We start from the raw sequence: 13,014 nt of genomic DNA, 5'->3' as shown, positions 1-13,014 counted from the left end.
TTCTTGAATTTCATTCAGCAGTAATAATTTATTCCATTTCCTCTAAAAGTTATTTCTCTTAAACTAGTTTCTGTTCCTATTTTATTATATTTATTGTATTATTTGAGGTTCCTTTTGGAAACAAGAATACAAATCTCAAATAAGAAAATAGGGAAGTTAAACTATGCCATGTCTTAAGCATGCAGTACTATTTTTCATTTAACAATAGGAGTGGAAAAAAATTAATCTTTAATCTGTAATATGTTAAGATGCTATAATAGCATTTTATGATAAAAAGATGTACCTAACAATTTTGCTACATATTAAAGAGTACAACATGCAAATTTGTTACATTAATATAGCATGAAATAATGCCTTGCTAACATTTTGTTTGGCATATAATTTTAAAAAATTTTGGTTATTCCTAAAAAAGCTAATTATTTCTTTTAGAAAATTTCTCAAGTCCACAAAATCAGAGCAAAATAGCTGGAAAGAACTGTAGAGTGATGGATAAAAAAATTACTCTAGGTGAGCTCAAATGACTTGCCTATCTATATCTATTAAGTGACAAAGATAGTCTAAAAACCATATCTCCAGACATGATGATCTGGAACTCTTTTTATTTTTAGCACCAAATTTCCCCTCAGTCAAGATTCTTGCATTTAAGAGTAAATGTTTAATGGTGAATCAATTTTTTAAATAATAACATTTTATTTTTTAGACACACTCAGTTTACAATGAATTAGAATCAAATATTCAAAGGAACAGTTAAGCCAATAAGTAGGAATGATAAAATAAGAATGCCTGAGAAGGAAATTTCCCCCACAAAACAACAACAACATAGAAACAGAAGCATGAAAAGAAACTGAACCTCTAAAAGACTATTGCTCCTCAAATTCTTATCTATTAATTATGACTACAAGAGTTATTTCTGCACCTGATATGCACAGGAAATGTTCCGGCTAAAACATTATCATTAATTAAACATTAATGTTCTCAAATTAATACCACTTTTGTCATGTATTTGAAAGCAAAAAATGAGCAATTACAGTAGACACATTTTGAAGGAACAATATAAACATTTAACTGTAAAAGATACAAAGATTTTTGTGGGACACTTAATTCTAATGTGGGGAAAAAGACACATCTTAACCTACTCAAGATCCATGATATGCTATTAGTTAATTCCCTATTTCTTATCTGGCTCTCAAAGAAAGCAAAACTAATAATTTAAAACCAACCTTAGGAAATTAAGTCGTTCTTGGACTTCTTGCACATGACTATATCGACTTCCTGGTCTTACAGTTTGTGGATCATATTCTCCATGCTCTGAAAAGTAAGGAAATCATGCATTATACACTTACATTCAAATATAGCAATACTGTATTGAAAATAACAAGTTTCAATCTATCTACTAATGCCCAAAGATGATATATTAGTAATCTATATTCCATTCCTATGGCAACTTATCTTTTTTTCTCTAGGCAGCAACAATAAAACCAAATATATGCAATTTAATTTGGATAAATCTGAGGTTTAAAAATTCAATTATACTGGAATGTGGTGACCTGGCTTCATAACAATTATGTAAGAGTAACAAGATATGATAGAAAGAAATACTCTTTCTAGAAATTCCCTCCTCTGTAGATTTTTAATGACATGCATTTCCTGGATTTTCATCCTTCCTGTCTGAACTCTTTAGTCTCCTTTGAAGGGCATTCATGTCATGGCCATTAACTGCTGGTGCCTCCCAATTAACTATATTATCTTAGTTCTTTTTCTTCTATACTCTTTCACCTGGTGAATTATGTTTACTCCCATGGGTTGAATTATTATTATCTCAATGCTGATGGCCATCAGACATTTATATTCAGTCCTAGTGTCTCTGTCTCTCTGTCTCCTTGTAAAATTTAATTTTGTGAGCACAACCATCTTTAAAGTCGTTCATGTTTGCAAAATCAGTGTGTCATTCTTAATCCCATATATCCAAACCATCTACCCAATTTTGTTGTATATACCTCTATATCATGTCAAATCCATTCCCTTCTTTTTTCTCAGACAACTATCACACCATGCCCTCATTCCCTTTTGCCTAGACTACTGAAATATTCTCTTAAATGGTCTCCCTGCTACAAAACTCCCCATTCAAATCTATCTTCCACAAGACTACCAAAATTATTTTCCTACAATGCTGTTTAATAAACTCCAGTGGCTCTCAATATTACTTCTGGAATCAAGTGAATACTCTGCTGTGTGACACTCAAAACTTCACAACCTATCCTTCCTTTATTTCTAGCCTCTCGTACATTCTGTAGTCCTTTCTTGCTATCCTGTATGGAGGGGCACTATTTGCCATCTCTATGTCTTCACAGAAGCTATTTTATTCCTCCATACATGAATGAATCTCTTCCTCTTCTCTGCCTCTTAAAATCCTTAATCTCCTTCAGGACTCAGCTCAACCGCTATTTTCTGCATGAAGCTTTTCCTGGTCACCCCAGCTAGCTGACAATATGTATCTTTTTGGGTGTGTTCTATGCACACCTATATTCATACACATTGTTGCCAACATTAGAATGTAATCTCATTGAGTGGTAGGAACCTTTTTATTTCTCAAAAAAATGACCAGAACCTAGTATAATACCTAACTGAAACTAGATTCTGAATATATACTTACCAAGATCAATATATATATATTTTTTGCTCTGGCTATTCTTCTCGATGCTAATTCCTTTAGTAGAACTTTTTTTATTAGTGTTGAGGGTACCAACATCCTTCCATTCATTAAGACATACAACCTAGGGATCATCCTTGACTTGTCACTATTCTTAACCCTTCTCATCCAAATCAGCTGCTAAATACTATTATTTCTACATTATTATCATCTCTTTGAATGTGCCCCTTTCCCTCCTCTGACACTGCCACAACCTTAGTGTGCAGGCCCATATTCCCTAATACCTTTATTATTATAACTGCTTGCCAGCTGGTCTTCCTACTTCAAGTTTTTCCCCACTGCATGATCTTACATTCAACTATCAAATTAATCAGCTTAAAATGCAGCTCTGACCACATCACTCTCAATTCAACGAACTCTGTTGGCTTGCTAAGACCTCCAGGATCAATAAAGTGTTCTGTCTGGCATTCAAAATTCCTCATAAATTTCACTCCCCACCCCTCCAGTCCTCTTCCACCTTTCAATATTACATCTTAAAAACCTCACACCCTGCCATATACATGGAACCCAGTGACAGCGGTTTTCTTGCTGTTCCTGAAACAAGACATTTTATCTCACAACTCTGGGCATTTTCACTGGGTGTTCTCCAGGCCTAGAATACTCTTTCTTCTTATCTCTGTTTCTTGCTTTTCTTCAAGTCCCCAATAAATTCCCCCCCAAAATTTGTGATGTCTCCTAATGCCAGTACCTGCCCTTTACTGATAATTAGCTATTTATTCTATCTCGTTTGTACATAAGTACTTGCATGATGTCCTGCCAATTAAGACTTCTTAAAAGCAGGGAGAGTCTTTTGCCTTTATATCTCCAACACTAAAGTACAGTATATAGCACATAGTTAGCAATTAATAAATGCTGACTTTCTTAATTGACTACCAGCCTTATCAATAATTGTGCTGCTATATTCTCTTGTTATATACTACTCCTACTTTCTTACTTTTACCCTTTAACCTCTTGCCACAGGGCAGCATTGGCAAACCCTTTAGAGATCATGTGCCCAAACTGCCTATGAATACTCACATCACCCAGATAATGAAAGGAAGAAGTGCTCTCATTGGTCTGTTGGGCAGAGGTGGGGCATGCAAAAAAATGTCCTTGGACTCTGTGGAGAAGGGGAAAGGAACAGCTCCCTCTGATAGACTGAGGCTATAGGATTTTTAATTGAACCACTCCACTGAAATTAATGTCAAAGATTATTAATGATCATAACCTCTATATCTGATGGTTTTTTCAAGAATTTTATTCTCCTTGACTTTGCTAAAAACATTTATTAGCCTCCTTGGAATTTTTCTCTCTACATTAGTTTTCTAAAATATTACTTTCTTCGTTCTCCTATCTAGATTATCTAGTCATTCCTCCTCATTTTCTTTTTTTAGTTTGTCATTTATATTTCCAAACTGTGGGTATCCTCAGGGTTCTCTTGTAAGTTGCCTTTCTTAATTCCTTCTGGTCTTCCCCCCACCCCGCCCATGATCTTATCTGCTCTAATGGATTCTATGATTATCTTTAACACATGACTGCCAAATCTATATATCTAGTACTACTTTCTATGCTAAAATGGAATTCATCGAATTTCCCCTTAAATTTCATACCTTATCACACACATACTGGTAACTCAAGGTGTGAAACTCCAGAACCATCTATTTTTCTATTTTTTTTTAATACTACCACCTTCCATACCCAATCATGTAAAATCTATCTCCCAAAACAACTCTCATATCTATTCTATTCTCTCCATTTACTTGCTATCTAAGTGACTTGAAAATAGTAGATACTTAAGATACATATAACTGGTTGAATGATTCAGATTTCAGACATTTATGCTCTTTTAGAATTTCTAAATTGGTTTCCTTGCCTCTAATTCTCCTTTCCACTCTAAATTCTACCCTACAGAGTTGTCAAAATAATATGACTAAAACACAATTCTGGTCATGTTCTTTTCCTGCTAAAAAGCCTTTAAAGTTTCCTAATGCAGAGAAGATAAAATACAAACACTCCAGCCAGAAATTCAAAGTCCTCCATAAACTGGTTCCAAACTACCTTTATAGATTTCCTACTTGTCAACTCCACACTCTTCTGCCCAATAGACCATACCATTACTTATTTCCTGAAATCAAAATGATTGTCCCTCTCTCAGTTCATATGGTCCCAATAATTGGCAAACAAAACTTCTCCATTTTCTCTTTTTCAATTCTTTATATAGCCATTGTTGAAAGACCTCAGTGTAAAGTGTTCTTCCTACCTCTAATTTTTTTGGAGTTCTTTGTCTAGTTCTGTTCTTTGCCTTTAACCCTCTTTATCCTTATGTGATATTACCTCCCACTACCAAGTGAATACTTATGTTCTCAGAGGATAAGTTTATACTTATCTATTCCAACAGGTTGATTAAAATGTCTTTCAAATAACAGGAACATTTTAAATGATGTGTAAGTCCATTCTAAAGTCAATGAGTCTCAGCAAAGAGCTAGAGGACTACAGAGGCAGAATGCTGTAAACCTTGCCAGATCAGGCCACTGTTTAGCTGTTTTTGCTTAACAGTTCCTTCTTTGATACAAGGAAAGATCCAAAATTCTCCCAAGAAGGAGGGAGAAGGGGGGTAGGGGGGCAGAAATGACAGATTAAAAAAAAGCATCAATAAATGTGTGAACTAAAAAAGTCATTGAATAAGTTGGCAGAGTAATTTGGAGGTCTGTAGATGATGGCAAGATGAATGAAGAGAGGTGAAATAAAACAGAAGCATAAAAATTTGAAAGAGTAAAGATTACTGAAGTAGGATCATTTGGGCATAGTCATAAAGAAATACTTGTATTCTGTGGGCATAGATATAGCTACTTGTATTCTTCTTTAATTAAAACATTAGTATCTGTTTTAAAAATTGATGAGACTCATAAAAATGAGATATAACAAAAATGCCATCCTAAAGAACTAGATTATTTTCCCTTACTTTTATTATCATTTCTGCTGTCATCGGATGCAAAGAACTTCTTTTCCCTTATCATAATATTCAACATAATTCTTTGCATAGGTCTTTGGCTCTGAACACTTCTATGTGATATATCTTGGCAAAATCAAATATATATATACTAAGAATAAAGCCTTTGAAAGTGTATATTCTTCTTTATAATGCTATTATGGATCATCCTCATAACTGTGCTGTATCAATAACTTTGATATTCTATTTTTTTTACTTGTCCTGGGTATCAAAGATCAACATGGTTTAACATATAGAAAGAAGTAGGTTCAAAAACTGGCTCTAACAATTTTGACGGGCAAGTTACTTAGCCTTAGGAACCTTAGTTTTTTAACCTTACAGGATGGTCATGAAGAAAATGCTTTGAAAACATTAATGCTGTATATGTGTTTATATATGTATAGGGGTTATTATCTGAGCATTATGCTTCCTATTATTTCAAGCGTCCAGAAATTAAATATAAGTAATACAGAAAGTGCTCCAAAAGTCTTCCCACATTAAGACTTTTGGGGGATGGGGGTTGGGGGTGCTGTAGGCAGCTAGGTGGTTCAGTAGATAGAAAGCCAGGCTTGGAGATGGGAGGTCCTGGGTTCAAATCTGACCTTAGACACTTCCTGAGTGACCACAGATAAGTCACTTAACCTGAATGCCTAGCCCATACTGTTCTTCTGCCTTAGAATAGATAGTACCGATTCTAAGACAGAAGGTAAGAGTTTTTAAAAAATGATTTTTGAGAAATCCAGTATAATCATAAAAGAAGCTCAAATGCTTAGAATTTATTCAGAACACAAATAATTGGCACTACCACTTTCTCAGACACAGTTGAGACTTTTTGACATTCATAAGATCAAAAGATCTAGAACTGAAGAAGATTCTTGGCAACCATTTAGTCCAATCTAATTTGACAAATGAGGAAACTGATGTAGAGAGATCTACAAAGAGGTTCGTCCAAGGTGACATAGGCAAATAGCAGATGCAGACATAAACCCAGGTAATTTGACACTAAAGTCAGCGTTCTTTCTCCTATATAATGTGTTCTCCCTATGTATTTTTTCTTTGCTTTTGTTTTACTTTCTATGTATTTAAAAAACATACGAACAAAAGATCCTTACTTTAAACACGGAAAAATCCATAAAGTTCCACTCAGAATAAGAATCTGAAATGCTTATTTGACTTCCAACTACATACTACACAAAGGTAGCTACAAATTAGAAGGGTGAGAAAAGGTAAGCTTAGGAAAGTATTACCTGACAGTTAAGGAAGGAACAGGAAAACTACAAAAAACAGACAAAAGACTTAAAATGTTAAGTTGGAGTGTCCAGACTGGGGAAGGGCCTTGCGATCATAACATATGAGGACAAGCTAAAGGTACATGTCATTTTTAGTTGGATAAAAGATAATTTGGGGAAGCAGGGATGAGGTGGTATGAAAGCTAAATAAGGGCTGTCAGTTGTAAGAGGGATTAGATTTGTTCTGTTTGGCCCCGGCGGGTATAATCAGGAATGATGGATTGAATTTACAAAGATGCCTAAATTGGCCTCTTACGCCAAGAAAAACTTCCTAAAGATTACAGTTATCTGAAACACCTCTACAGGTGGTGGTCTCCTATGCTTGGAGGTCTTCAAGAAGAAGCTAGGCAATACTCATCTGGTATTATATAATGATGTTTCTTTTTATGTATATTAGATACAGAGAAACCTTCCAACTCTCAAATTTTCTAATTCTATTAACACTTTATGGGGGGGGGGGGTTAGGGTGGTTACATATTACACTTAATTTCTACTTGTGTGACTCTGTACAATGGGGCTTAGTACCTCATGTATAAAAGATGGTCATTAAGCTCTAATCATGATTCTATTACAAGAGAAAGTATCCCTATACAACTCAAATAGGCCATGACAGTCTGTACTGCTATGAAAAACAAACAAGCCTATGCTGTACAACCATTGTATTCTAGTTAATTTTTGAAGTTTCATGTCTTCTTTTAGATTCTTAGATTCTTTATGCAAAGACTGTGCTATTTATCTTTTAAAATGTCCTATCCCATTATTTGTATTTCACATAATACATATTCACTAAATGTATATTAAGCAAATTGAATAAGTGGTTGCAATAACAGCCTTGAGGGATCAATAAAAGGTTAAATTATGTTTAGTGTATTCTGTCTAAAAGGCAATGTGGCATAGTGGATAGAAGAGGGGCAAGTTATATTATCAGAAAGATCTGGATTATAGCTCTGCCTTTGATACACGCTGGCTAAATAATGGACAAGTCATGAGGGCAGTATACTGTTTTTTATCTTCATGTCTCTAGTGCTTGGTATGTAGCAAACCTCCAATAAATGCTGCTTAAACTAAACTGTTGGTAGAAACGGGCTCCTGATTACTCCTTTTCTGTACATTCACTTTCTTCTCACTTCCCAGTACATAGTAACTGCATTTGGAGTTCTTTATATGGAAGGCAAATCAGTAATAAATGTATTAAGTATTAACTGCATGATATTATAACAGAGAACTTTAGGGGGTTTAACAAAAGAATTAAACAAAGGAAACAGCAGTAGTTTGTAGAACTATGGAAAAATTGTAGCTAGATTTTATTAGTCAGGTTTTATTAAGGGGAAAAAATGGACTGTCAGCCACATTTAAGTGTTTCTTTGATCCTTCAATTCATGACATGAAGGTAATCCCCAAATATTGAAGGCTATGATAAGTCCTAGGAAGTTAGAAAATATTTTATCCAGTCTGTTTAAGGAATACTTGAGGCCAAAGAGGTTTTGTGAAATGGTCTATGAAACACCAAAAGGTTGCAATCTACACCAGTGGAGAGGATATATACACACTAGATGAAATTACTGATCTTTGGAAATACTGAAATTATGGACTGGAGGGAATAAGGTCTGTGGTTTAAGAATGAACAAGTTACAGGCATGAGGTAGATAACCAGTTATAGAGAAATCTATATAGGGGAAATATGGTAATAAAAGTGGTGAGATAAAGAGGAGAGTTAGTCAATAGCCCTGAAATGGCAGGCTGATGTTTAGGTTCATATGTGATTTTAGAAGGGAAAAGGCTATATAAAATTAATCAGATTTCTTTTCTTGACAACCCTTCTAAAATAAATACTGTGCCTTCTCAAAGAATACTCTGATGGATCATGAATTCACTCAAGTGTTGAGTCCCTTTACCATTATAGATCACAGTCCATCCAAGCTATTCTAATAACATGCAATTTCTGTCTAAGCCTTTGGACATATCTTCCACTGTGAAGTGGACTTAACATATCTTGAACTTAACTACTTAACATATCAGAGACTTTCCTTGTAGTGTTATAATATTTCATAGTAACTTATAAAAATTGAGCTGTTGATATCTTCTACTTTTAAAATATGGTAAAACAGATGAGAAAATAAGGAAATGTTATTAGAGAGAAAACAAAATTTTAAGTAAAATGATATATCCTAAATTCTTAAATTTATTTTGATTTAGGGATCTCTTTAATGAAACTTACCTTTTGCATACTGTCTCATGCTTTCCATATAAGCAGAGAGATTTTCTGCTACCAGAGTAACTAGGGCATGATTGTGCTGAAGTTGATTGATTAAATCATGACGATAAAACACATGTGGACTTCGCTGTGTTTGACTGAAATGTAAACAGCATGTAATAGTAAAAGGTGACATTAAATACTGAGTTTATTATGAATTTATACATTCTTATTTAACTGCGGGCATGAAAAAGGTAACATTTTACATTATTACAGACAAGAAATGTTTATAATCACAATGACATTAATGTTGAGCAAATTACCTATAAATAGACACTAGGTTGCTTTTATCGTTTTCAAAGGATAAAAATCTAAGCATAGTTAAGTATTTTTGAACAAGAAAAATCTGTTCACCCTTCTTTAGTTTCTTTATTCTGTGATCTCTTGAAAAGTCTTAAAAAATACTAAGAAATGGTAACTACTCTTCATATTTAAGCAGTTATGGAGTTTAATGAAAAGTGAGGAAAGTGATTTTTATTCAATAAAAGCAATCTCAGACATTTTTACAATCTAGAGGTCATTGAAACTCCTTTTTCTTTGGCTTATTAATGAAAGTAATGTTCTGATGTTTGAGGTCCTTCTTTCTTACAGTAGATACTGGTGACATGGTTTTGCAAGAAAGATGATTGGGTAAAACAAAGAAAAAAAAGATTGTAGTGTGAATTGAGCCCATATGTTATTAATGGAGACTTGCTATTTAAATAGTTTTTAATGTTTTCTCTAGTTCTATTACTTACCTCTTCATTTTCCTACATTATGTTTGCACTGGTGACATTTTTTGGTTCTCTATTTTAATGATATAAAAAAATCAGTGTCAGTCTGAGGTGAGTAGGAGAAGTATTTTATTTTAAATAAGTCTCTAAAGGTTTTGACCTATAACTAAACGAATTTACTTTATAAAAAATCAGAATGTTTATATATACTAAAAGAATTCTTGATTTGTAGAAATTCTCACTAAGAAAAATTATAATCATATCAAGGAAGAAAGATGTTTTTCTTCTGTTTACTTTGGGAGGCAATTCCCTTGTTTCAATGATAAGTTCATTTCATAAAACATACTGGAAATGCCTTTGAAATAAATGGATAGTAGCCCACTAGAATACATCTGGAGAGTTAATGTAGCTTTGTTTGGACTTCACTACTTTAATTATGTGATCTTAAGACATATCACTAAATTTCTGAGTTTCATACTCCTCATCTATGAAATGTGGAAAATAGACTAGATCAATTCAAAGGATTTCTAGCTCCTAAGTGCTACATTTCTATAACTTGAATTTATTTTAAAAGTATCTCTACATTATAGTTATACTTGGAATTGAATTTTAATAAATATTATGCTAGACAACTACCTGCAACACTGTAAGAGCTTTAAGAGGTAATATTTGATATATTGCTTAATAACAATTGCCCTGTTGATGCTATATTTTCACTATTTCTAATATTATGCATATTGAAAAGGAAAATAATACACAAATAGTTAATACTTTTATGATTTCTTTGAGACAACTGTTACTAATACCCTAAGGACTAAAGGGTTAAATTTAGATAGAAACTCCCAATTGAGAGTCTTGAAATGGTAGAAATTATAAGGATACTGTGTCCTTCGAATATAGACATTTAAATCTGAGAAAAAAGTATACAATATATACAATTTCCCAAAATTTAACTTTTGTCCTGAGGTTCAGAGCTACTGGTTCATTACTCACCTATATGCAAATTTATATTTTTATACTTATTAAAAAGGACAGGGTTATGAAAAATTATGGTAGTTTATCAATTATTTTCATGTTTTAACTCTTATTTATGAAAGTTACAATTAAATAAAAAATGTGAGCCATTCTGTACTGAATATCATTTAGATGAAGAATTAAGGATGGGAAAGAAGTTCTGTATGAAATCTCTGAAGACTACATAGTTCTCAGGCAACTGGTGGTTTCAAAACCCACTTTTCTTTTAGTTTAAGTACTAAATCATTAGTCATTTTATATTTTCCCCAAATTATGAATTAAACTCAATTCTCTTGATTTCTAGTTTAAAGCTCTTTCCACAACTCCTACTTGACTTCAATTTATGCTTATTAATTGCAATATCTACACCATAAAATCAATTAAATGGCAAAGATATTCAGTTATAGATTTTTTTATTTTGTTCAGAAAAAGACATGTAAGCATCAGGCCACAATGTTTTTTAATTGCCTGAAATTTCTGGTATTCAGTAAGTCTAGTTTCCAAAAAGGAAATGGGAAGGAGTAAGGGAGCTGATAATTCTTAAAAAGGGAACAATTCATTTCAGCACTGAAAATAAACAAGTATCCTTCATTCATAAAGAGTAATTCTTTTTAAAGTAAAAGAATTACTCTTTGTGAATGAACGTTAATGAGATCACAAGATTATTATTAAAGAAGTCAAAAGGACAGTATATGAGGGCAGGTAAGGGGTTCAGTGGATTGAAATCCAGGCCTAGAGATGGGAAGTCTTGAGTTCAAATCTAGCCTCAGACACTTCCTAGCTGTCTGACCTTGGCAAGTCACTTAATTCCCAATAACCTAGCCTCTACTGCCATGTAATAAGGAAAGAATTAAAAAAATTATGAAACACACATCATAAAATAGTCAACTCTTAAGAAGATTTTCAGTAAATGGTAAAAACTTACTGAGAATAAATAAGGCTTTGTATTGTAAAAATCACAAAAAATAAAACAAAGCAAATCTCCCCCTAAATTACTTCAAAATACAAATTTATTAAAAGGGGAAAAAGGCAAAGAAAAGGCTCTGGTTACAGAAATTTCTATGAATAATCCTTATAAGTGAGAAATTAACTGTTTGTGTACATATGTGCTTCTGCATGAGAATGCAATACAGTGATTGATTTATGGTAGCAGAGTAAAAAAATTGAAAACACAAGGCTGTCACTGGGAAGGATTAACTACATAATTCTGAGAGCCACTTTAACATTATATTAATCTCTTTAATTAAAAAAAATTCAAACACTATTATGACTCAGTATTCAAATAATAAGTTTTATGGTCACTTCATTCTTAGAAATCAAGAGTAACTTAGTTGTTTTAATATAATTTTCCTTTTCCTTCATATTTAACTTTCTGATCTAATTCTCTGTCCTAACAACCTATGATAATTATTCTCAAAGGCCAAATTTTCACTGTTCATAATTTATTAAAAATATCAAGATTTTTCATATATCCAAACTTATAACTCATGAGCCTTTGAAGAAAAGTTTCTACTTAACACATATTTTTAAAAAGGAAGGGGGGAAAAAGGTCCATACCTCAAATTTTGTGGTGCTTCACCAAATAAACTACAGATTTCCCTAATTTGTTTCAGTGCAGGAATTACCCACTTATCATTCGTGCGAAGTTCTTCTATAAAACGATCTATCCATTGGATCTTTTGGGTGTCTCGATCCTTTAAAAAACAAAATTTCAGAGTTTAGCATAGACTATGGCCTCAAAAGAACTCTACCTTCAAAGAATTTTTCCACAGTTTAAGCAGACACACCTTGTTTGTGGAACTTGTAATTTACAACCTTTACTGTGACAAAGGAGATTTTCTAAATCTGTATGACTATTCAATAAATTGAAAAGTTAGTCATATCAGTCAAAGTATTTGCATAAGATTCAATGTTTTTGGATAGGACATTGGGGAATATTTTATGAGGAAGCTATCAAACACTGAAGTTTAAATTTAGAATTTTAATAAGGAATGCTACTTTTCTAAAATATCTCTTGGAACCATTCCAAAAATTCATAATTATTTACAAAGAACTATTTTGGTGTG

At 32.9% G+C, this 13,014-nt stretch overlaps 1 protein-coding gene across 2 annotated transcripts in view; it reads right to left on the bottom strand.

The window, feature by feature from the left end:
* USP9X (ubiquitin specific peptidase 9 X-linked) overlaps positions 1-13,014 on the bottom strand; it is a 167,238-nt gene that overhangs the window by 94,293 nt on the left and 59,931 nt on the right. For both annotated transcript variants that reach the window (XM_044670172.1, XM_044670171.1), the window contains exons 12-14: positions 12,506-12,642; positions 9,186-9,319; positions 1,221-1,308 (exon numbers count right to left, since the gene is read on the bottom strand). In XM_044670172.1, the coding sequence (XP_044526107.1) occupies positions 1,221-1,308; positions 9,186-9,319; positions 12,506-12,642 (359 nt within the window). The remainder of the gene's footprint in view (positions 1-1,220; positions 1,309-9,185; positions 9,320-12,505; positions 12,643-13,014) is intronic.

Source organism: Gracilinanus agilis, chromosome 3 (genome assembly GCF_016433145.1).
Source record: "Gracilinanus agilis isolate LMUSP501 chromosome 3, AgileGrace, whole genome shotgun sequence".
Taxonomy (NCBI): Eukaryota; Metazoa; Chordata; class Mammalia; order Didelphimorphia; family Didelphidae; genus Gracilinanus; species Gracilinanus agilis.
Note: the sequence above shows the minus strand (reverse complement) of the source record. Positions and strands in the feature narration are given on the sequence as shown.